Source organism: Callospermophilus lateralis, chromosome 9 (genome assembly GCF_048772815.1).
Source record: "Callospermophilus lateralis isolate mCalLat2 chromosome 9, mCalLat2.hap1, whole genome shotgun sequence".
NCBI lineage: Eukaryota > Metazoa > Chordata > Mammalia > Rodentia > Sciuridae > Callospermophilus > Callospermophilus lateralis.
In genome coordinates this window covers 35,525,215-35,552,127 of record NC_135313.1, presented here as the reverse complement: position 1 = coordinate 35,552,127, position 26,913 = coordinate 35,525,215, and the positions used below count along the sequence as shown (strand labels likewise).

General features: G+C 37.4%; 1 protein-coding gene across 2 annotated transcripts in view; it reads right to left on the bottom strand.

Moving 5' to 3' along the window:
* Satb2 (SATB homeobox 2) overlaps nt 1–26,913 on the bottom strand; it is a 169,423-nt gene that overhangs the window by 98,822 nt on the left and 43,688 nt on the right. For both annotated transcript variants that reach the window (XM_076866187.2, XM_076866186.2), the window contains exon 3: nt 609–735. In XM_076866187.2, coding sequence (XP_076722302.1) covers nt 609–735 — 127 coding nt within the window. The remainder of the gene's footprint in view (nt 1–608; nt 736–26,913) is intronic.

Here is a 26,913-nt window from a genome sequence, read left to right as displayed (position 1 = left end):
CCAGGCACTTTACAACTAAAACTGCAAAGAACCTTTAGAGGCATACCTTGCTTTGGATAGCCTATCTGGAAGAAGGAAGGGAGGGAGAAATTGAGGGAACATTCCAAGTGTCTCTGAAGGCCACAGAGTGCATTTCACTGGGGTGGTCATCAGAAGGAGAGAAAAAAGATTTCCAGTGCCAGTGCACGCTTGGTAAACCTGCCACAGGACCCAAACTCATCCTTCATAACACAAAAAGACAGCCGAGGGGTTTATTCTTCAAATGCCACATGCTAAGCTTTGAACCATGCCTAGAGGACCCACTGAATGAGGGGCTGTGGAAAGTTCCCCGTCAGGTTCCCTGCAGCTTTGTAATGATTTATCAAGCTGCCCCTGGGTTACCACTTCACTGCTTCTGAAAACAAAACATAAAACAGTTGGAATGTGGACTATAAAGATGCCTGGTACAGCGCCCCCTCCTTCCCTCCTCTTTCTCTCTCTCTCCTCCTTTTCATTTCATCCAATGTCTAGATATTAATGAAGACAGGACATGCTGCTCTCTGCAGTACATCTATGATCGACAGACTAACTCCAAAAGGAAGGAAAGGCAGATGTTCAGAAACACCCACCTTTGTAATTGGATTTTCAGAGTCACAACATGATAGACATCTTGCAGCATGTCGGCCACCGTCGCGTCGGGTGCATCTGTCACATAACTGAGGGGGAGAGGGTTCCACCTCCCCAGCTTGATTATTCCTGCACAGGGAAGAAAAACATAATAAACACATATCTGCTATTTATTAAACCTTCCCATTGTTTGCTCAATGTTAAGAAGGTCATTCAACAGTCAACACTCAAGGCCCACTCAGATATTTTACAACCCAGTGCAATAAGCTATTTCTTTCTGGCTGACAATTGAGTTAGTTAACTACACAGGAAGATGGGAATGAAAAGGATGAGATTTAATCATGGACAATCAGTTCTTTTATGTTTTCCTGTTTCTTAAATTACTTAGAAAACCATACGGATACTTCCTTCCCCCAAAGTCTTGATTCACAGTCTAACTTAAGAATGATGCTAAATATACAGGACTGCTGATTTCATAGACAAAAAAAAAAAAAAAAAAAGCAAGCTTTAAGTAAATACAAGATTCGGTTTTGAATTGAACAAGAAAATTCCTGTGTGTGGGCTCAGCACGCGGTCACATTCTGACTGTGGTGTTATTCCCAAAGCGAATGTGCAATAGATGAAGCAGAGTGAACCTCCAGGTCCACATCCCGCATTCCACCAGAAAGAGGGGCTGCCTTCCTGCGCCAAATGCAATGGCACACACATTGACCCCAGATCAGAAATAGCAGAGATGCCTTCAGCTCCTTTGCTTTTTTTAATACCTTGGCTCTTTTTAGAATGACAATAGTACCCTTTCCCTGTGGGTTTCCTGCTGCACAAGGCAAACACACCGCAGAAGGAGAAAAGAGTAAAAATCCTGGTCATCCTTGGTCTACAGCGAGCAGCAATTTTAGGAACACCCTTGTTCCAGGCAGATTCATGGGATGGCTTCAGCAACATATGGTGAAAATGCTAACTTATTCATCAGATGGGCCCAGCTTATCTGGTGCGTAGGGCACACAGAACACTGATGAAGAAAAATAGAGAAACTCATTTCACAAATGGCAGAGGATAACAAAAATTTTATTTCTAGACTATGGAAAAAAAAACCTGATGGTCCCCAGGATGTCAAAAATCGTCACACATAAAAAAGTCATGTTTGAGAGATAAAAGAAAAACTGCATTTTTTATTGTGATTTTTGAAAATATAGGTGAGTCTAACTACATGGTTCTTTTAAAATATATATATATATATATATATATATATATATATATATATATATATATATATATATTATCACCAAAGAAAGAGAGAGAACACCTGTATACCCAAGTGTATTTTTAAAAAAGATTCACAAAATGATGCTTTATAGCTATGGAGCAAAATCCCCACAATCAGAAATGAACTCTCTGGTCAGGGCACGTCCTGTCCAAGATGAAATAAATGAATGCGCAATGCTTGACATAATGCTTGAAAACAGGGAATAAACAGAACAAAAATATTAAAATGATGCACTGTTTCAGTATTAAGATTTAACAATCTGGTGCTGAATATGCTGCAGTATAAATAGTGCCTGGACTCAGATCCAATAAAGTAACACAGCTCTCATTCATAGTACCGTATGTCTCCAGTTCTGGCTCCTGAAGTCATATTTCACTTGCCAAGAAAAGCTGTTTTCTTGTGGGGATAGTTTTCCTAACATTCTCCCTCATGACAATGAGAAGTGCACAGCACGCAGCGTGTGGTCGCCATGAAATGAACAGCCAGGGCCTGCCGGACACCACCCACCAGGGCTGGTGTGCTTCCTGGCTTCTCCTTCTGGCATTTGTAAATACTAAAAAGATAGCGGGCAACGTATCTGACAAACTTCTGTTTTCAAAAGATCCTTCCACAATGTTAACTTCCTTTCCAGAACCATGATTGTGATCACCCCCTGAGAGGAATCTAAACTGACCATGTTCTAAAGGTCGGATTTTTTTTTAATCATAAAAGAATAGAGAGGGAAAATGAAGTCAGAAATCATACACCATGATAGGCATGGAGAAAAAGCAGACTCTGTGGGTCACTTTTATTACTAAGAATATGGAAGTAATATGAAGAAAATGAACCTTGCAAACTTCCATGCACAACTCTACAGAACATTCATCCCTGATGTGTGTGTCAGTCTTCGCCTCTTTATTTATGGAGAACATTCCACAATGCAGCCACACACAAGAGAATATATCTGTATGATTTTATTTATATCAAATCCAACAACAGGCAAGACTAATCTATGGGGACAGAAGTCAGAGGAACAGGAGAGGGAATTTACTAGAAAGGGACATACAGGGATTTTCTTGTTAGGGCTGGTGGTTGCATGGGTATAAAAATTGTCAAAATTCATCAAACCAAGCACTTAATATGTGCACATTTATTGTATGCAAATTATACCACAATTTTTTTTTTTCAAATGGAGGGGGAGAAATCTGTACAGGAAATAACAGACAAATTGGTCTACTGGAGATAGTCATCTCCATTTAGGTAAATTCTCTCTCCACCTTGATGAGCCAGAGGAGACTTGTTTGGGCTGGAATTAGACACACACAGGTGTTTTCACAACACTTAATACCTCCACATAGAGCAGCTGCTCCAGGTTGGTTTCTACATCTTGGAAGAGAGCTGTTGATGCATGCTATTTTCTCAGGCAAGGGAGGTAGTGTGTGCTTTTTCTTCATTGCATTACTGTGATTAATTAACCTGCACAGTCCTAGAAGTCATGCTCTATGCTTGACTATCTACCAGGGTCTGCAGGTGTACAGTCTGCTATAGGAGGGCTCTACTCAGGAGTCTGCTCTCCTTTAGCCAGGCAGGGGGCTGCAGGAGCTCTTGTCAATAAGACTTTTCTACAAGCAGGGTCTCTGTCTAATATATTCATCCTCTTTAAAATACATTCCTTAGAACAGTGCTACTTCCCTGATAAAAAATAGACAAAAATATTACTTAGAATAGTAGTCAAATGTTAACTAAGGAAATCAAACTGGGAAGCAGTATGCCACAAGTGACTATGAATAAGAATGCAGGTTTCCAAATCAAATTGTCTCTGATCACATCCTGGCTCCCCATCTCCTAATTACATGACTTAAGAAAGCTACTTATATTTCTCCCTACCTCAATCCTCTCAGCTGTAAAATGGAATGATAAACATGCTGATCTTATAGGAATATTGTGCATATTAAACATAAAGCCCTTAGTGCAGAACCTGGATATAATATACCCTCAACAATTCTTTAGTCATTATTCAGAACTTTTCAATGTCTTTTTAAAGGCAGACACAGCTAATTTGTTTCAAAAAATAATAATTGATTCAGAGTTTTTTATGAGAATCTACTACCTGACTGGCTAGACTGTATGTGTGTCATGTGTGTGTGTTTGTGTGTACACTACCTAATTTAATCTTTAGATTTTTCTTATTTTGTAACCCGCAGATTAGGGTTGCAAAAATTACTTACAGGGTGAAAGCACTGAAAATAAATCTGTATACTCATTGTCACTCTGCTATCTGAGATTTCTCTAATGCTGTGAGTTAGACATTATCCCCAATGGGCATATAACAATTCTTTTTTGTCCTCCTTCATTACACTATAGATTTGGTGAGATCTGCATCCCATCTTAAAGTCCTATTGGGGTTGTGTGTAGACACAACCACCTGCATTGTTTCAGTTCTTTTTTCCTGCCCTCAGAAAGCTTCCCTCTTTTCACTGGCTGCGTTCCAGTACAATTTAATCTCCTAAAGATCAGCTTTGATGGTGTTATGTTCACACTGGGTTTTGCTTCCCCTTGATTTTTACCAAGCACTTATATGGGACAATCCTGTCCTAAACTCTTAATTTCACTTAAAGCCTTATGTTAGCCCTAAAGGGTAGGCATTATTATGGGGATAACTCTGCCGATGTGAGAACTGACACATGGACAGACTAATTAACTTGCCCCAAATCTCACAGCTGATATGCAGAGGAGACTAAACACAAACTCACCTCTGACTTGCTCCTCTATCCTAACTCATACAGAATGCTCCCGAGCCAGGCATTCGAGGTTTTCCAAAACTATGTATAAGCTTTCCAGAAGTGAATATTGGGGGTCAGTACTCAGTACTCAGAAATTTTATACATTCTTCAAATTCTGCCCTGGAAATAATTCCAATTCTGATCAACCCACCTGAAGCTGAACCATAATTTTTCTTATTTGGTTTAAGTATCTTATAAGGAACTTACTTTGTCACAAGGTCCCTTTATGGTGACTTTACAGTTTACCAAGTGCTTTCTAGGACCATAAGTTCATCCCATGCAGATCACAGAGAGTCAACATTCTGCTTGCAAGTAATCTAAAGCTCCAAGGAGAGCAGCTTTTTAAGAGCATCAGTGGGTGACAGCCAGACGAGGACCTGAGCTTCATTCTGCAAGTTTTGGGCCTGCTAGACCAAGATCCTTTCTTCTCATTTTGCCACTGCTGCCTTCCAGTGTACCTTGTGCACAGGATGAGACCCTGGAGAGCAGGACCACAACTCATCTACAGTCACACATCAGGCAGGGTCTTGGCATTCAGCATTAAACCAAGGAACAAATGAGACCAATGAGCAAACAGGTGATAAGCCCCAAAGACTGAACAACCAGCTACGCTTGGGACTTCTCGAGAAAAAATAGTCCCCCACAGAGTGCCATTTCAGACATAAACATTGTTTCCCAAATCATCTTTATTATTTCTGAGGAATTTATCATCTGCAAACATTTAGAAAATGCCTGGTGTTGAAGACTATTACAGATGTAGTTTCAAGGTCTTTGAGTCACAAATTATGGGCCTTTATTTTGGAGTTGAAATTCATACAAATGTTAACATGATTGAATTGAGCACAATATAAATAAAACTGTTTATATCCAGACAAATCTGTTCATTCTAAAACACAGAGTGCCAATCCACTCTTTGTGTAATGTATTCAGACCAAATAACAAAATGCAATTGTAGGTAAATTTCCCATTAGTGACATAAAATTAAGTTGGGAATGGAAGCAATTTTTGTCCAAAATTAAAAAGATACAATAATGGAAACCAGTTTTTTTACCCTCTCAGTGCAGTATTCTGCCAGAGTCAAGAGTTGACATTTTGCAAAAATAGAAATATCAATAATTACTTGCATTCATGTGTTTGGGGTATTTTTTTATCAGTTTTAATCTTCCTCAAAGAAACCAAAGACACTTCTAAGTAAATACAGAATTCATATCTTTATTATTATTTTCTTCTTAAATGTAAAAACACAAGAGCTATGATACTACATAGTATAGATGATTGATATTTGATTGAAGGATTTAGAAAGTCAATCATTTGTGAAAATAAAATAAATTGTGATAATACAGTATAATCAATGGAATATGAGAAAGATTTATATTAAACAGTAGTTACTGATTCATTTGAGAATTTTTTTTCTGTCTCTAGCATGAATCAGTAATATGCAAAGATAACCCAATGTACACTGTCCCTGCAATTATGGAGGTCACAGTTGAACAGAGAGGTTTACTACTGCTAAACACATAGCCAGTTGAAACTACTCCCAAAATAAAGCAAGACAATAGCATTTACCCTGTACAAATATCAGAAATATTGACTACATGAAGGCTGCAACAGATCACCTGTACAGTACATGAGAAAAATTCTTAGAGTTTTCAGTGGCATGGAGACAGACACTGATAAAACAGATATATAGTGGGAATATTGCAGATTAAAACCCACAAATCCATCTGTAAGACAGATACATACAACCACACAAGATATTAGCAGTATCCTTATAATGCAGCTGGCTGGATAATTTTCTTTTATTCCAGGTGCATTTTGACATTAATTTTAAAAGCAAAGTGAAAACCCAGTCTGGGAAAAAATGAGACATTAGCTTTAATATCCAAAGGCTGGGGTTTATATATCTCATAACTCCCTGGAAAAGATCTCAGCAAAAGCGTCAATAAAAACCCCAGTCTCAGAATAACTAAGCCTTGGGGCTTCTGGTTCTCTGTATTATTTCCACAATGCTCCAACTGCTGATGAGGGCCCTTGTAAAAACAGGAGAACTCATGACATTGATTGCATCTGTTTATCCTCCTCGAGTGGCTGTGTCCCTATTCTATAGCATATAATTTTCTGTTGTTAGGCCATGCTTTGTTAAAGAAATTAAAAACTGTCTGTCCTATATAATAAGAACATAGAATTATTTATCCATAAATCAGTTCACAGGAAATCACTACCCAGCAGTATATAATAACTCAGCCTGTGTTTCTAACCTGTGGCCTGACTGTGGTATATCATCAAACTGTAGCAGCGAAATGGCATAAATTGTAGTTATTATTGCTAAACCTGTGGTGGGAATGATTTTTCAATGAGGAGAGAGAAAAAAGGCAAAGTAAAAATGATTTTTGAAGTACACATATTTTCTTCTATAATGCACAGATTAGCAGTACTCCAATACAACTTATTGGAATAAAAAACACTCCTCAATACCATCCATTTTGATTTTAAAGACTCCCCCCACTCTATATATATACACTCTCTCTATACACACACACATACACACACACACACACTCACTCACTCACACACACACACATCAGATGACTTGCACTGGAATAAAGTAAATGGAAAATGAAATAGCATTCTTTGGGCATTTTACATTATTTAAGTGATTTACACAAATTAATGAAACCTCACAAAACACTTGTCTGGGAGCCTACAATGCACTTAATCCTGTATTTACAATAACACAAAAGAAAACACCAGACAAGGATAAATAATTCAACAATTCAGAATAAATGTTGAGGCTATTGTGTTAGATAAATTTATCTAAAAATCAACACATACACATGCACATACACTGAACACAGTATTTCCAACTCTGCAGATAGCTTCTCTACTTCAAAAATTCAGGTATTATTGACAAACACAATAGAATTTTTAACTAAGAACTCTGCCTTTTATTTTTAAATCATATCTGCATTTTTCAGGGGAAATAATCATCAGGAGGGATGTTAATATTTAAAAACTAAAATCAACTTTAGAGTCATTTCTGAATAAACTATAATGATACACAGCAATCTGCCAACTTTTTTTGAGCTGACCACCCCCTTACACTACAGAAACATTCTACTTATAAAATATATACAGTACCATTTGGTGCCTTGTAATTGTATACATGGCTTTACATTTTGCAGCATGAAGATTTTGTCTCATGTAATAGATGCTGCTTCACATTTGGGAAACGTTATGTTAGAACTCTGACTTTTATTAGATTATTTAATATAAGCACTAAGTAACTAGACTAAATTAATAAAGACCCTATTGCAAAAAAGAGAGAGAGCAAGAGAGAAAAAGAGAGAAACAGAGAGAGAGAGAGAGAACAAAATTATTGCCCAAATTAAATAAAACTTTCTGAAGTTGGTATTTTAGAAACCTTTATTTAATTTTCAAAATTCCAATTCTTCTGAAAAGCAGCCAAAATATTGGTCAGGATATGAAAAAAATATGGCTGGTATTTAGCTATTTATTTCATAAGAGTGCCATTTAAAACTATTACATGGAGGAATAGGACAAATGAGAAAGAAAAGTGTTGCGAGAAATTAATCTTGAGATCAGTTCTAAAATTCTGCCACTGGTTAAAAACTATTTCATCTGGTATGTATTTTCTTATTATTGCTCCAAGTTTAATCATTATCTAAAGAGGTTCAAATTAAAGGACTAATTTTGGCAGGTAACACAAACAAGCTTCAAGCTTTCTCTCTCTCTCTCTCTCTCTCTCTCTCTCTCTCTCTCTCTCTCTCTCCCTCTCCCTCTCCCTCTCCCTCTCCCTCTCCCTCTCCCTATCTATCTCTCCCTCCCCCTCTCCCTGCCTCCTTTCTATTCAGAGATATATTTGTATAAAGAGATTTCCCTCCAGCATTTGTACCCCTACAGTATCTTCAATAATCAAAGAAAAAGTACAGGTTCAAACTTTCTTCTCTCTGTTCTAGCAGAAGCTGTTCATGCCCCATTGTTGTATGCTCTGGAGTAGGAAGTCTCCACCAAAGAATTAAAACACAGTTAACTTACACACTTTACTCCTAATTAATTACATGTATTCTTTTCAATGAGAGCCAAAATGTTGCCACAGATTTTCCTGAGGACCTGGTATTCCAGGTGCTCCATCACTGGACTTAATACTCGGAAACTCTATCAATTGCCTATTCCCAATTATATATTCCAGAATCATCCTTCAGGCATGTTCTGTTTCCTATAATTTAGGGCTGTATAATACCTGATCTCAAGGACAATATCATGATGGCTTGTAGATTATCAAAGAAAATGTTGCCATACTATATGAAGGCAAAGAAGTATACTCATTTATGGTGTACATTTTTACTCATGTACCAACTAACCTGATTTTACAGTAATTTGTTAAGAAACTACAAGGCATACCAGCAAATATGGATGTAATCTTTACAAGTGGCAACTGCTTTTGATTTAGAGACTTGCTTTTGTTTTTGTTCCTTCAGAATATTTTTTAAAAAATTTTTATTGTCAATGTTCATATACATATAAACCAGGCACATTTTCACATATACTGTACTATTAAACCTAATAATGCACATAATTTGCATATTTTATATATTTTATAGTTCTGACAGTTTTTTGAATTGCATTTCTGGAAATGTCATATTTAAAGGTTGCAAACCAAACTCTGAAATATGCCCACTACAATTATAATAGTTATGAACAAGGGCCCAATACATAAGAGGTGCTCTCTCAGTATAAACCACCAGAAAGCATGATTCATGTCAATTTAACTCATTTTAACAATCCTACCTATAGATAAGGCCCATAAGCATGAGGATGCCTAAAATTCACTGGGTCACATAACAAGTAAACCATTTTGTTTGACAAAGAGCAGGTGGAAAATCAGAGATCCAGGTTTTAATCTTGTCTACAGCTCTGTTGGGTAGGCAACTCAACCTTTCTGGGATCTGATTTTCTCTTCTATAAAATGAGACTCTGAAAGCAAAAATGAAATAAAACAAACAAATACCTGCCCAACTCAAAAAACAGTAATTACAATAAAATAAAACAAGTTAAAGTGCACTGAAAAGAATCAAGTTCTGTATAAATATGTAAATTTTAAATTAACATGAAAATGAGGTAAGCATTGCATTTTTTTAAATGTTTTTAAGGGAAAGTTACCTTTACTTAAGCAAAAACTTGAATCTCCTAAAATGTCACTGACTATCACAACAAGTCATCTGATGTAGTACAAAGACCCTGAGCGTGGAAATGTGTCATATCTGAGTAACAATGGCTTTTTCATTTATCATCTCTGAGCTTCATTCAGTCATCTTTAGGAGTGGCCCCAAGTCTGAGAGGAGGCATCAGGAAATGAATTTCATGCCCTGTTCTCTGCTACAATGATCCCAGGGAGCTTCTGCACCCAAAACACTTGGTGTGCATATGACTTGATGGATTCTAGGTTCCACATACAGAACAGTACCTGCAGATAGCAGAGGCTCAGAGAGAAGAAAAGGAGGGAAGGAAGGAGGAAAGGAGAACTCCCTGCCATGCAGGTTTACCTTGAGCTCCCTACCCAGACTCTACCCCAGCCAACCCCAACAAGAAGAAAATTGAGCTACCACATTTTTAGGTCCCCTGGACATCCAGGAAGTTCAGCACAAGCAATGTTCCACAGGTGAGGAAGGCGTGGGGATAGGCCTTGGAGCATGAAGCCTTCAAACCAGATCTTCTTATGAAATCTACTCCATTCCCAAAGAATTATCAAGGATCTATCTCCAGGGCCTCTTGCAGCCCTGACATCCTAGATCAAAATGTGGTCCAATAATGGCAACTTCAATCACTGTCATCTAAAACGACATATTAAGCCTTCAAAACTGTTTAAATGAACTCAACATTAAAGTGGTGGATTGATTTGATTTTTCTTTCATTAAAATTCCACTTTTCTAAAAAAAAAACAAAATGGCAAACACCCAGCTTTTTGTTTCTCAGGGAGGGCTTTTTTTCTTTTCTTTTTTAACTATGAAAGTATAGTAAACAACTTCTAAATTCAGGATAACTGAAGGTCTGCCAGTTGGTGAGCAAAACAATGGCTTTCATATCAACCAAAAAAGGGAACGTGGCTCAATCAGGATTTTTTTTTTTTAACTTCATATCATTCTACCAACTGTACTTCTTACTAAAATAACAAAAGTTGCTGCCTACAGACTGCTAATGGACTAGTACCTAAATAAATATGATTATGTGCCCTGGATCTTTATCTTAAAATTATTAGCCTAGAGTGACTTTCCCAGGGGATCCATTATGTTGTGGCAATAACACAATTGTTAGGACAAGTAAGATATTCTCAGATTATTTTGTATTTGCATAGCACTAAATGGAATAAATTGTGTATAGGCCTCCACACATAAGTAATTTGCTCTCCTTAGAGAAGTTGGTATGTAGACAAAGCGCCCCACATAACCCACATACATAAATAAATCTCATTCATTCTGGGAGCAGTGTGATGCCAAAAATTAGGAACAAGGAACCAAAATCTGAATATTATCTAATTATAAATATTAATAAATTCCCCAGAAACCATTGATACACAAAAGCTCTCAAAACATAGTCAAGACTTACCTTTTGTTTTCTGCGTTTTTTCTCAATACTCAGATGCTTGGTACTGCCCTGTACCCAGCATATACCCAGAGTAGGGCCCACTGTGCCCACCCCAGGGTGGCCAGGAGCTCAACAAGCACTGCTGAAGGTGCTGACCACAGGGATCTCACCCTCTCCACCACTGAGGGGGACATGGCATATTTTCCTCAGTTTCAGGTCCCTCCCCCCAAAAAATTCTCACTTTTATTCAGACTTTAAAAAATAAAAATTGGCAAGGAAAATGAGAAGGAATTAGATGAGACCTGATGCTGTGGATTTCTACTCTGTTCTATATGGGAAAAGGTCTGCAAAGAGGACTAAGAACTAATGTGTCACGTGGAGTCATATTTTTAAAATTCAACCATCCTCAAAATAACTTGCATAGTGTTTCACATTGATTCTAACAGCAAACCACCATTGACATCCTACCGCTAAAAGAAACGAAAGTCACAAATCCCAAAAATGTATTTAGTCACACAGATCCCTAAGTCCAAAAAGAAAAATAAAAGGATCCATGTAATTTCACTTTGTGCTACTGTTTTATATATATGTGATATATATATTTTTTTTTTTGCTTTTGCTCCTGTTTTAACTTATACTTCTCTAATTCATGGAAAGGAAAAAGAATCCTTAATTTTTTTCATATCTAACCTTTTGTATGATGATGATACTTCAGTGGGCCCAAGGCAGCCTCCACTCATTTCTAGTTGTTCAAAAGTATTTTATCATAATCATTTCATAATGATACACCAAGAAATGGGGCATTTATTTTAAGCTCACCATGGCACTGCTATGTTGCTACACAAGAGGAAAGTAGTTAGCCAAGTTATCCACTATCACAATTTTTAAAATAATTGGCACCAGAAACAAAAAGCCGGTCATTTGTTTTTAAGTTCTGATATAACAATTTTCACTAAGACTCAAAGTAAGCTAAACTTACGTAAGTTAAATTGCCTATGGAAGTTTATCAATTTGTGGTTCTTTCACTCTTGAATACATCTCAAAACTGGTCAAAATCAACCAGACTACTTCATTCATCTGAAAGCCCTAGCTTTGTGCCTGACACACAGTAGAGGCTCAAAAGAAAAGAAAAAAAAATGCTTGTATAATAATATTGAAACATAAATATGTTCTAGGAACGATATGAGTTCAAAAATGATTGCAGATTTCCTTCCCAATCTCATCTATGTGACATATAATTTTAGCGTTTAATTTGTAGTTTGCCAAATAAAATAAGGAAATAGAAAAAGCTTTGCAATTTTTGCCCCTAATACCAAATTACTGGATGACACAAAATGTTGGATTGGGACGGTATGTGTGATAATGCTTTTAACAAAAAGAATGAGGCCCTCAGAAAAACAGAATTTTATGTTATGTTATTTATTTATTTATTGGTAACAGGAATTGAACGCAGGGGCACTTAACCACTGAGTCACATCCTCAGTCCCCCCGCTTTTTTATATTCAGATACAGGGTCTCACAAGGTTGTTCAGAGCCTTGTTAAGTTGCTGAGGTTGGCCTGGAGCTTGTAATCCTTCTGCCTCAGCCTCCCCAACCCCACCCCCCAGAAAAATAGATCTTGTATCCATCCATAAATCATTCCATGTAAAGCAAAACTACGTGAAGGATTTTATACTGGATTTGGGGCACAGCTACTTCTGTCTCTGATCAATCTATGATGATGTAAAATGTCAACTGTTTAAATGCTTCTTGTTCATCCCTGGACAAAAGTAATCTGGGGCACAACTTCACAGGAGATACAACTCATGTTAAATATCTAACAATTTTCAACATGGGGTGGATTTCAACAACTGACAAAGAACTACTTTATTTAACTCTTTATGCACCCAAACCTAGAGATAGGGCCCTAATTTTGTCTGTTTGAATTTCCAATCCAGGCTTCATTCATAACAGCCTTTTACTCTTTTCCCACAAAGTGTCATCATTAGTATCAAAATATTTCCATAAATCCTGCTCTAATAGAGTCATAAAAAATGCTTGTGATTTCCATATTTGCTGTCTCTATTATCTTTCTGGAAGATAATTAATGCTTCACTCAAGGGTATTTAAAATGGCTGCTACAATAATCCAAAAATTCAACTGTTCAGAATGAGTATACTTCTACAAACATTAATTCTGGATTATTTAAGATATTTGCTCTTGCAAACATAAGGTCTACAGATGTGTTTTACAAAATTGACATTTTCATTTGAAATGTAGTGCAAATGACTTCTCAAAGTATCCACAGCACAGAGTGGGGGGTCACAGTCCCATTGGTCTCTGGAAACCCCAATGTCCTTGGGAGAAGTCACATAAGACTAGAGGAAATCATAAGTGCTGAGGCTAATATGACGGATCCACACACTGAGAGACTGCTTTACAGTGACCTGACCCATAGTCTTCAGTAAAAATATCACCTCTGTTGCTAACTTATCACCAGCAAATACATTTTTGTTTTAAAGAAAAAGATTTGGGTTCCCACTAATCAGGCCCAACTGAAGGCCATATTAGCAATTTGGCAGGTGCCTGAGGGCCATACCTAATCTGCATAAATGGAGCAGATTGCTACCGCCCTCATCTTTTTTATTTTTAAACTGGTTTTTGAAGCAGAGCATACATAAAATCTCAGAGGAAGAGACAGGAGATGGTAGTGCATGTATTTTCCTTCATGCCTTTATTTTCATTCTCTTTGCACAAACCATTTTCCTGAATGGCTATTTACCAAAACAAAGATAACAAAATAAAAAGTGCTAGAAAAAAAGAGTAGGAAATGATCACCAATGTTTAAAAAAAAAAAAAAAAAGCCTTGTATCTTGTAACAGATCTTCACAATCCTCTGTCGTATATTTTAATTTTAATTTAGTGTTTTCATATTTTGTGAAGACATGCTAAATGGAAATATACCCTAAATTTGGGAAACAGCTGCATCTAGCAGAGATTCCAAGATTAGTAATTAATTGTAAACCTATGATCTGTCTAACAGAGAAAAACAGTAAGTGTCACTATTATCATCTCAGCTCTGGCTTTTGTTGCTCATAGAACAATTTAAAGTGGCAGTTTTCTTTATATCCTAGGAATTTATCATCAAAATCATTCAGTTCAAGCATGGGTGAATCTGGAAAACAGCTCCACAAAAACAAACATGACTACTACAAGCCATGCAAGGTCTGGAAAAGAATCAACACGTGAAGGTAAGTGTATCAGATAAGTTTTTTAAATGGCATTCCCATAGACATGAAGTCCCCAGATAGTACCATCATGGAAGGATTTTGGTTCTGTTGCTTTAGAAAGAGAGTGCTCAGCACTGTGCTACAGAGCACAAGGATGTCACAAGTAAAATGGTGAGAAGCTGCATAGTACTTTCCCTACCTGGACAGAAAGGTAAAACGAAACAGATTGCCTGGTGGCTTTGAAGAGCACAAAAGGATCTTGATGTGGCTGCAGAGGGCATGAGAATCCAGTACAAAGTACTGAGAAGTGACTGAGAAACACCAATTTAGAGATATCAACAAAAGGATAGGTTTCTAGAGCTTTGGAGCCTGGGCCATAGGACACTGCTATACAACCTAAGCCTGGGAACAAGCTTGTAGTAGTAGAGATTAAATGGTGAGAGAGAGGCAGGGGGAGGGAGAGAGAAATAATACAAAAACCAGGAACCTTGGTTAGAAACAATGGAATCTGAAGACAGTCAAAACACAAAAAGGCAGAAAAATATGTTAACCCAAAACCTGCCACTTTGCTATTATTTAGGGCTAAAGGCAACAGACAAGAGGCAGATACAGATGTACTGCTTGTTTTTTCTTGTTAATCCATCTTTCATTAGTCTACCTGGCAAGGGCCCAGCCTGCCTGGGAACATGGGAGTGCAAAGCAATCAGTTAAGTTTCTCCTTCCCACAATATAATGAGAGACTAGTTGGCTGAGATCAGAAGACCCACTCACCCAACTCACAGGTGCTCAGTCGCCTCATCCATAAGCACGACCCCATGGGCCCATCCCTAAGGGTTGCTGAAGGCCTTAACTGAGATCACATGAATTCAGGTTCTTTGTCAATTCTGAGCAGCTAGCCAAACGTGAGCTTCTATGACTGTGGACATTATGATGAGGAAGCACAAATAATAAAGAGTTAAAATGATTAAATTCCTGGGGAGAATCCTACAGGAAGGAGCACATTATTTTATCTGACAAAGAGTAAGAAAAACTCTTAAAGAACCAAGTAAAAGTCCCATTAAACTGAATTGAGGTGAGGATGAATTGCCCATCTCTGAACTTTTAAGAGAGGGGTGTAGGAGTGGGAAGGAAGGTGGAATGAGTCGGACATTATTACCCTATGTACATGCATGATTACACGACTGGTGTGATTCTGCATCATATATAGCCAAAGGAATGAGAAATTATGTTTCATTTGTGTACAATATGTCAAAATGCATTCTGCTGGCATGTATAACTAATTAGAACAAATAAAATTTTTTTAATTAAAAAAGATTTAAGAAATTAAAATAAATTTTTAAAAAAATTCATATGTGACCAGGCAAAGACACATACATTTGGATTCTTGGGAGTGGAGCCCATTTTATAATTTCCTGGTATATAGGGGGAAAAAAGGACAAAATTCCAAGTGATTATGAAAGCCCTGCATTCATATGTTCTTGTTATGTGCTACTTTCTCATTGTATTAATGTTCACAAAAATCCTATGACATAGATATGAGTAATAGAATTTTAGGTTAGGATATATATCTTGCCTTAGTTTATGAAGTTATTAAAGAGAAGACCGTGAAACCCAGGTTTGCCTTATCCCAGAGCCCTATGCCTTCCCCAAGAAGGCACCTTACAGGGCATACATACCTGTCCAGATTTTAAGAGACAACTTTCACAATGCCTGCCTAGGGAATAGCACTTTTTCTATTGCCCCCCATAGGGTTAATTTCACCACACTTTAGATTTATTCATGAGGCAAATTACTACACAATTCATGTGAAATCTTCTTCTCCCATTAAACTGTCCGTCTTATAGTTTCATAGTGAGCTAAATACCTCCGTAAAACAGACATCCAATAAATATCCAGTGAATGAATAAATGTAATTTAAAGACTTGAAACTGCCCCCAGTAAATGGGTCCCAATTCTTTCATGATTTTTTTTTAACCACCCTCATTCACTTATTAGGGGTCAACTATGAGGCAGGTACAGTTGCTCTGAGTGCTGGGCATTGATACACTTTCATATTATGCCATTTAATCCTCAAATTATTCCTATAAAGAGCAAGCTACCTCCATTGTACAGAGGAAGAAACAGGAGAAAAAGGTGGAGCAACTTTCTATAGGAATGTAGCTCATAGTAAGAATAATAATATGAAAGTGATTATTTATGGCAAGTACCCTGCTAGAATTTGGCATATACTTTCTTCCTTAACCTTTACAACAAGTCAATGAGGTAGGTTTTATCGTATTTTGCAGATGAGAACTTCAGGGGACAAAAAACATAAAGCAATTTCCCAAGATCACACAGCTAACAAGCACCACAACTACTATTTAAACTCAGGTTTTTATGACTCTAAGCCCACATCCTTTCCACTACATCAAGATCCCTTTCACGATATTATTGTGCCTAATTCTTTCTACCATAAATATCTGAGAAAAGTACCTGAGATGAAGATAAGTCTCTAAATGAGTATTTTAACCAAATCAGTTAGATTTAATAAATGGGTCAGTAAGACTTCAAAGCTATATGTAATGGGAGGCAAAAAGAGGTCCAGGAATATGGTCCTGATTCACTGTATGTTATTGGACCAAAATACAAAATATTCTCTTGAATCTAAAAATCTGAGCAATATTAGTAAATATTTTCTTCCAAATGCACCACTAAACTTTCTCATTCAGGTATTTTAACATTTATGGAGTGTTTACTCGGGTACTAGAAGGACAGGATGGTGAACGAGATAGACAAGGTACCTACACTTGTAAAACTCAGAGTCTACTAGGGCTAACTAACGAGCAAATACATAATTAAAAATTTAGCAAGTGCCAAGAACAAAAATAATAGGATGCTATGAGAAAGAATAATCAGGTAATCAGGGAAAATAGCCCAAGGGATAAAAAGGAGCCTGCCTTGCAAAGAGTGGTGAAAAGAGGATGCTGGGCAAGGTACAGAAAAGAATCTCTGGTGGGAAGGCTGAGAGACAAGTCAGGCCTGGGAGGAGAGCAGCCAGAGGCTGGGAGCAGGAATGGGGGAGGAAGTGGTGAGACCGAGACCAGAACAGAGCAGAAAGAGCTTTGCAGGTCAGGACAAGTATGTGGATTTTACTCTGAATTAAACAGAACACCCCAAGAGGGTTTCGGGCGGCTCAAACGGCATTATTCAGACTGATCAAGCCATGGCTCCGGCTGCTGGTGGAGTTGGGACTGAAGTGGATGGGGCTGAAGGCGGAGATGCCAGTTAGAAGGCCACTGCAGTAGGGTGAGAAGGGACCGGAGACTGGAACAGGAAGATGCAGTGGAGATAGAAAAAAATTAGACACATCCAAATCTGACCCCTGATCACTGACTCTTTGGCTTAGAAAATCAATTATATTGATAAAAATCAATTGCATCAATTAACATGAAGGAGTTTCAAAAGTACTGGGAATGTCCATTTCCTAAGCAGAATAGTATGTATGAGAATGCTTGTTTTATTATCTGTTCTGTAACATTAAACATATGTATTACTTACATTCTTTTGCAAGCATGACAAACTCTAGAATATTTAAGGACATCAATTAATGGTATGAATTTTAAACGACAATTATATCTCAGATATAAGAGATAACAGTCTTGGGATTTCAAGGATACTTTATAGATTCCTTAATTTGACCTTTCAACCAGGACAATAAAGGTCTTCACCAGCTCAAATTCTAGTGAAACAGGTATTTTCTAACTCCGGGTTAACTGTAATTATAAGAAAATTATAAATTATACTTAAAATCTGAAACTTGACAATGTGACATCCCTTAAATGTCAATGAAAATCAATCATGAGTGTCAGCCTGGAAAAGAATCCAGACGTTTTAAATTGTTGTCCATTACCTAGTTAATTAATCAAAAACAGAATGGCACCCAAATACAAAAAAAATGTTTATTAAAGACTTATTAGTAAAAATTAAAAAGTCTAAATAATCTAAATGTCTAAAACAAATGTGATAGTTAACTCAATCATGGCAGACTCACACCATCAACCATTAAGAAGTTATTAAAAATGTCAGGCACAGTGGCACACACCTGTAACACCAGTGGCTCAGGAGGCTGAGGCAGGAGGAGTCCAAAGCCAGCCTTGGCAAAAGTGAGACGCGAAGGAACTCAGTGAGACCCTGTCTCTAAATAAATTACAAAATAGGGCTGAGGATATGGCTCAGTGGTCAAATGCCCCTGGGTTCAATTCCTGGTAACCCCTCCAAAAATAAATATATGCTGTGAAAATTGCTTATCATATTAAGTGAAAAAATGAGATATACAGATAGTCTATTACCTATGAAGAGGGAAGGAAAAAGAGACTGTGAGCATTACAGAGGAGATTTTAATTTTATCAAAAATTTTAAGATGAAAAATTTCTTGAACCAAGGGGAAACTTTATGCTATCCTTCACACCGTTTAGCAATGTAGAAATTTTTTACAATGGGTGCGTGTGTATTACTGTCAAACTGCTATACTTCCCTTGCAAATAAAGCAAAGCAACCTACACACAAAAAGAAAACTCTTTACATTCAGAAATCTCAGTTCTTTTATAAATTCTTGACTATTTTCAGATGAGAACCCCTCCAATTTAGAAACCTTTAACTAGAAATAGGAATAGTTATAATGCTGCCTAACAGGATAACAAGAAAGACTTGATATTCAAAGTGACTGAATAGGAATACCGACAAATTAAATTAACTGGATCCCACATTAGCAGAAACTAAGTCTTCTTATTAATCACCATGTATTCAGCAAACATCTATCTACATGGTGGCTTCTGTGCTCAGGGCAGGATCCCAAATGTCAGAGGGACACAGAATCAGAAGACACTCTGTCAACAAAGGGCTTATTACCACATAGCTGGACAAAAAGCAGGAAAGGCAAAGGCAGGAGGAACAAAAGAACAAGTAAAGGTCCAAGGACCCTCCAGGATGTGGAGGAAGGTGTGGGAATGAGATGCCTCTGAACACTGCACACTCAAGCTGTGCCAGGGGAGGAAGGCATTGCCGGCCCAAGCACACGAGATGACTGCAAAGGGGAAAGGCAGCCAGGGACCCAGGTGAAAGAACCAGGGCAAAACCAAGGCAAAGGAGGAAATAAGAAAGGACCACCTTGCTCGCAGGCTTGCACCCCTGGTTCCTGACACAGACCTGGTGTCCTTGGTGTGGCCCAATCAGGTTCCCTTGGTAGACTACCCAAGAAACGATTATCATGTTAACAGTGAGAAGACAAAATGTAAGTGGCACCTCGAATTGACAGAACCAATAACTCTCAGTTAATGGTTACTTACCTTAATTAAAATAATATACATTATTTAGAAAAAAAGTTTTAAAATACCACAGGGAAGAGAGCAATACAAGATATAAAACGACACAGTATAATTTGGGGTGCAACCACTAAAGGAAAATATATCATTTAAATCAGAGATTATTCATTTACAATATATACTTAGCATAAAGAAAGTATATTCATTTAAAAAGTATGAGCACTGTGCATACTGCTTTAATGCTGTGTGTCTTTTTAACCACCCAAAATAACATTTATAAAAACATCACTTTAACTGCTGTTTTAAATAAAATCACACAAATCCCAAACAAGTAATAATTTTTTTAAAGTAATTTGGCATTCTTTATTTTCCCTTTAAAATATGATATCACATTGATTACATTATTGAACTACCCTTTTTTCCCTCTCTCCTTTCTGGTTATGCCCTTAGAAAAACTGTGATGTTCCCACAGGGAAGAGCTCTAAACTTGTAAATAACCCCTCCCAGAAGCCCAAATCTCCATATCTTAATATCATGAAAGCTGGAACTGTAAAATAAAATCTGTTAGCAGCTGAAATCTTAATGAGGTTCTACAAAGAAGAGGCTTTTCTGCCATGACTCAATGCATGGAAACAGTTGAGTAATTACAAATGCATGGGCTGAATGTGAGTTGGCAAATATAATACCACAGAATGTACCCAGAACTAGGGTTGTCCCAGTTCAAATGAGACTATATTCCTTTACCAATGCAGGCAAACAACTAACCTGAAATGTCTTTGGCTGAGAGATAGGTGTGAGCCCGTAAAATTATGTCCCTTGACTCCGCATTTACATGGTGACAATCTGTTCTGGCCCACCGGCAGGCAGGCAGCCGGTTCTTCAACAACAAAACATTTCAGCAGGAGGACTGCATAATATCAGTTTTATCAGACATAACAGAAGCCAAGGGCAGTGGACTGCAGCAGTGGTTCTCAACCTTGGGGAGGTGACCTCCTTCCCCTCACACAAGAAACCTGTGAAAGTGGAGATTGTAGAATCTGCACGTAACACCCAATTCACCAAATCCCTGTGGATCAAGAATAAACTTAAGGAAGTATCCTACAGCCTAGCTGGTGACCTAGGAAAATAGAAGAATAGGGAGTGGCCCCCTGAGGGAAGTGCAGAAAGACCTGAAGGAAAACGCAGATGACTGGTGTGTTGAAGGGAGCCACGTATTGCGGGGATGGGGAAAGTACTCCACACTATTACGTTTTTTTTCGTTTTTCGAGAAAAAGGAAAACAGTTTCCTCAAAAGTGTTCTCTGAACCTTCACACATGTAACTGCAAATTTAGAACATGTCCTAGAAATATTTTAGTACAATTATTCATGGTAAAGAAATCAAACTCCACATGCTTATTTCTGGATATATATTCTTAAAAAGGAAAAAGGAAGAAAAAAAAAAAAAAGCTCTCAGGGCCAAATTCTCTCACATCTATTCTTATTTAGAAATTCCAAAAATTTAGGAATGCCTAATTTTATGAATATGGTGTGGTCCAAAGTAAGTACTATTATTATTTTCTGCACACTGCAGATTTAAAAAAAAAAAAAAAAAAAAACACGAGTCTTTACAATTAACCACACCTAACAAGGTAGAAAGTTTTAATGTAAACACAATGAGATTCTATGGTCTCATGATTATGTTCCCACAATTCTCATTTAATTTTTCCTACATCCATTAAATTCCAAGCCCTATATATAAATAAGAAGAAGAAGAAGCCCTATATGTGGGAAATGTACAGTCCTTCGTGAGAAAACCCAGGGAAACAAGCAAAATCTTCAGCTGGGAATCTACCTCCTGGAGAGAGTGAGCAGAGGTTTCTAGAGCATTCCAGCAGTTTAGTACCCCGGGAGCTGAAGCTGCCCCACACTGTTTTCTGGCTTACAGTATCATTGCGGAAGGCATAATGAATACCTTCATTTAGGTGAACTATGTTGGGCTTAAGTCAGAAGAATAGACTTTTGAGAGATATGAAGCCATGGGTCATAGAATACAAAAAGCCAACTTTTCCTGGTTATGACAGCGATGTTCTTAGAGGAGAGATGTATCCTATAGTCTAGGAAAACTGACATCAAAAAGCTGAAAGCGGCAAAGTGTGATTCCTCAGATGGACTTCTTTCAGGGAAGATGGTTTTAAAAATTCATGAGGCTGGGAGAATAATTGTAAGATCACAATTATGTGAATGAAGCTGAGTGGACATGGTAGGGTTACACTTACTGAACACAATGTCACTAAAACAAAGGTAATCCTTACATAGCTCTAAAACAGGCATGGTTCTCACCCCATTTCACCTAAGTACAGAAAAGGAAGGCAACCTCCCTAAGATCAGGTGCCCACCTAGCAGGCAGTGAGGCCAGGATATGAACACTGCACTTAACAGCCTTCTATGGCTGCTTATGAAGCTTTTCAAGGGCTCACACTGTTCAGACTAAGAAGAAGTGTGGGAAGTAGAGCAGAGGAATACACAGGCATCTCTAAGAATCTTACCAAAGAGCTCACAGGCCAGGAAGGCCTGAGACACATGAAACTAGCTAACAAAGTTCTCAAGTGAAGTCAGGGGTTAATGATGCTCTAGAAAAAGGCAGGACAACTGCTTGTGGGAGATGAGGTCATGATAGAAAAGATGAAGAAACTGGAGGCAAACCCAACTACCTACCTATTTCCATTTTATCTGCTGGAGGAAAAGAAGGTTCAAATCGGAAATACTTGAACAATGGCTAAGGAAGCCCTGAAAGGTGATTCAAGAAGAAGAAATATATAAGCAAGTATAAGCCTCCCTGCCCACCAATCCACATCCCAGGGTACTGAACAATTTATAGAAGTGATGGCTGATGGAAATTCTTTTTAAAAAAAAAATAATAATAATTAAGAAACAGAAAAATCCCCAAGCAGGTCAAATTTTAACTCAAAGTTCAGAATTTTAAAAAAACAAAAGAAGTTCAGTCTACAAGTCTAAGGCCAAACCACAATCATGTCATATTACGAGGGTTACAGGAAAGACGGAAATATTTGAGAGCGCCTTTCATGAAAACTTAGTGGTCTCGACAGTGTAAGTTAGGTACTTTGTGACTCACTGAAATCCTATCATCAAACTTCACTGTCAGTTTGAAGGGTGGTCATCAGGGTATGACCCAGCATTTTGTCCTCAGGCTTGCCTTCAATGTTTTGCAAACAATTCCAACAAAGATGTTTATAAAATTTGTAGTTTTCACAAAGCCAGCATAGTTGATAACATAATTTAGATTCAAAATTATCTCAATGGACTAAAACATTTGATGCAGGCATAAATCTATCTATATGCGTATGCAATTTTTTTTTTTTTTTTTAGGAAATGAAACTGACCAAAATATATTATTGTACTGAGTGAATATACAAGAAAATAACATCCCACTATTAGGTATAATTAAAATGCAACAATAAAAATATATAACTGTTTTAAAAACCTCCATCATAAACAAAATCAAAAGCTAGAAAAAATAAAAAGCATTGGGATGAAATCTCCAAAACTTCTGTATCTAATAGATTAAATGACAATGACCTAAGTGTTTAGGAAATCATTAAGACCACAAAAGCTGTCACATACCTATAACATCCTAGTTAGGGTAAAGGCAGCAAAGGTGGATCTGCTTAGGTCCTGCTCAGGATTAACATAGACCTAAGAGAATTGATATGTGTGGGAAAGAAACAAAGTATTCTGTCTGGGAGCAATATCTACAGTGATAAAGACTTGAGTTTACATCCCTACTTCACTGCTTTGTGTAAACTGGCAACTGTGCTCTCGGCCTCGGTTTCTGTATTGGCAAAATGGGTTTTAAAATACCTGACTTAATGTTATTTTTTAGTTTTATTTTTTTGTTTGTTTGTTTCAGTTACCAATGAAAAGATACTTTAATTATAAAGTACAAGAGAGAGAACTGTCTATATTAAATTCTCAGTAGATATGGCACAATGTAATGTTACAATATCCCTAACATCTTGAGTCGATGAGGTAGATGCATAAGCAAATAACTGTGATACTATCATGTAAATGAAATACAAAAGAATGACCAAATACTCAGAGCACTGGACACAGAAAGACAAGCATTGTTTTTTGTTTGTTTGTTTTCTTTTGTTTTTCTGTTAGGGAGATCAAGAAAACCAAAAAGAAAGTGACAATTAAGGTGTCCCTGGAAGAATGAATCTGATTTGTTCAGTGGAGAAAGTAAAAGATCATTCCAGTGAGTATAAGCAAAGTTAAGGAGATGGGAGAGTTTAAGATGTTTGGAATGTTGTAACATTGCATATGTAATTTTTGACTTTCAATAAATTCATGCAAAAAAAAGCAAATAAACAAAAATAAATGAAAGTTGACTCATTTCAGGTGACTTCATGTAAGCTGCTATTGTGAACATGTGCTAAAAAATGAATCGGTGCATTTTTGGAAGCCCAGATCACACCTAAGGTAATAAAGGGACCAGCCACAGACAAACAGGGTGCAAACAATACAAGGATGATACAGAGCATGAAAGGGCAAAAACGAGAATACACGAATGTGGAGAACCCTGAAGCTGTTCAGTGTACAGAAGGGAGGATGTGATCTGACTTTCCAAATATCTAAGTTGAAGAAAATCAATCAGTAATAATAGACTTCAATGACCCTTCCTTTTACCATCCCTGGAAATGGTAAAACTAGAGCAAATGATGACAACTTCAGATTCACAAGGAAGTGAGCCCCTCATCCCTGAATGTAGCCAAATCTAAGGCTGGATTCAGCTCCACCAGGAAAGTTAAGGAGGAGATTCCTGAAGGAAGGAGATCCCTGAATATGACAGGGGAAAGAAGATAATCTTTAATTGCGTTTTATGATTCAGCCATAATCCCAATAGCCCATTCCGCTTTTTTCACAGTTTTATACACTCCCAGCAATGTTATTTTAATGGCGAACCATATTTCACTGGAGGGAAGGGCATTTGTAGTCCATTAATTCGTATAAAACAGGAATTTAAAAAAAAATAGTTAGGAAACTGAATTTAGATCATGTGTAAACTTCCAACATTTTCCAGAGCAATATCTGGCTATAAGACGTTGCATAGTGAATACCATGTCCCTGAGGAACAGCTTTTTTCCACGGACAAAGTGGTGAATTAACACATTTATCACGGCTAAATTAATCTGTGCTCTAAACTTTGCCTGCTTTATATTTTCAATTGAGACAAGATTTTTCTATACCACGGTGTCACAACACCACCTGCAATGAACGTCAAGTTTTTCTGAAGGAGGAATCTTTGCTGGAAATGTGCATACACTGCTTAGCCTTGTTCTGTTTTTAAAGATTGGTCACGGTGCGAATGTCCTTTCTACGGCAGGGGGTAATGTTAAGAAATGTAGCTTCAAAAGAGTTTCTAGCTCATCTTCACAATGTAATGATACTGCTGCTAAGTCTGGGTTTAATTATAAGTCTGCAGGAATGAGGGAGGGTGGAGGTTTGTCGACATGGGTCCCCCCTCTCTCTCTACCCTGCCTCCACTTTTACTGGCTGTTTTTTCCTTTGGGTTTGCACACACTCTATAGGCCAGAGGCATTAATAACTGGTGCAAACAGACTATTGCATAGATTACAAATTGCCTTTCTCTATGTGTGTTAGCTCAGCAGTTAAGGCTATTTGAAGGATTTAAAAGGCACTATAGAATGAGGGCTTTGTTTAAAAAAGTATCATGATCAGTTGTCCTACCGGCCCCTGCGCCCAGAAAGTTAACCAGGACTCCCTGAACTCTGACCTGAAAAGATATTTGGTCAGACAAATCTAATCCCAGGCTCAGAGATTACTTTAATGATACTTGAGGCAGCGAGGATCCACTGCGCTGAAATATGTGACCACATTGTAAAACAAGTCGTGGTTCCTGGGGTAGAGTCTTTTTGTGGTCTTTGAGTTCAACCGATAGATATTGCTGACTGCCTATCCCTCAGTGCAGGTAACCTCACACAATTAGAACAGGACTGTATTAAGGCCTCATTTATCAGGACTCGGTATTTTTCAGTATCAGCTGTCAGCTCTGCTTCTTCCCAAAGAACTGGACCAAGAATGTTGGAAATTATCATCTTTACCAATCTCCAATCCCCAGGTGAGATTATAACCCTGAAACTTTGCCTGCCCAGAGCATGTTACTGTAACTTTAACTATGGGATATTTTAGGCTGCAGTTCAAGAAGAATGAATGCTCCATTATTTTAACCATCTGCTCAGGGTGGCCACTATATTTTAATGCAATGTACTACACAGGAATGACATCATAAGGCCATCATAAAATAAAGTGTTAAAACCTATGATGAATTTTCCTACTATAACTAAGCAGTTAATAAGTGCAAAAGCAGATCAAAACATATACTTATGGTCTGGTAAAACATTTACATTCACTTTTGTAAATACAAAAATAAAGAGGTTTTTTTTAAAGCTATAAAAGTCCTTTTTGCCTCTTACTTCTAAAGCTCCATTAGTGATCTTAGATGCCTGGAGACTAGTTTTTTTTTTTTTTCTAATTAAATCAGCCCAAATAGTAATTGCTAATAAATGACATATATTAATCCTGAGTAGTTTCTTTCTTCTTGTGATAAAGATCTCATTTGGGCAATATTACCATGTACTAAATTCAAATCATATTGAATCATCTGCTCTCTGATGCTACATGCATGGCTTTTTGATTCTCTAAGAAAGTGTCCTTGGCCACCCTGACAAGATTTCTTTCCATGTCATTCTTTATATCTAGAAAAAATAATTTTTTAAAAAATTTTCACTTGCCTCACTCAAAACTTAACCTTGCTGAGGAGAGTGCAGTGTGTCACCCAGAAGCTCATGTGACAATTCCCCTTAAGTTTCCTTGCTTACATTTACACTAAACAAGAGGAAAAAGAGGGAGGTATATTTCCACTAATGAGTACTGTTGTGCTTATTAATATATTTTTCAACAAATAGTTTTTTAATATGAATACCTGCCAGGTGTAAGGCACGATCTAAGAACACTCCTGGGATGGCATCGTACTCCCACAATGTTATAAAGGTTGATACTATTTTTATTTACAGATAAAATGAAGTTCACAGAGGTTAACCAACTTATCTAATGTCACCTGACAAGCTCGTGGTGGAGTCCGTAGAGA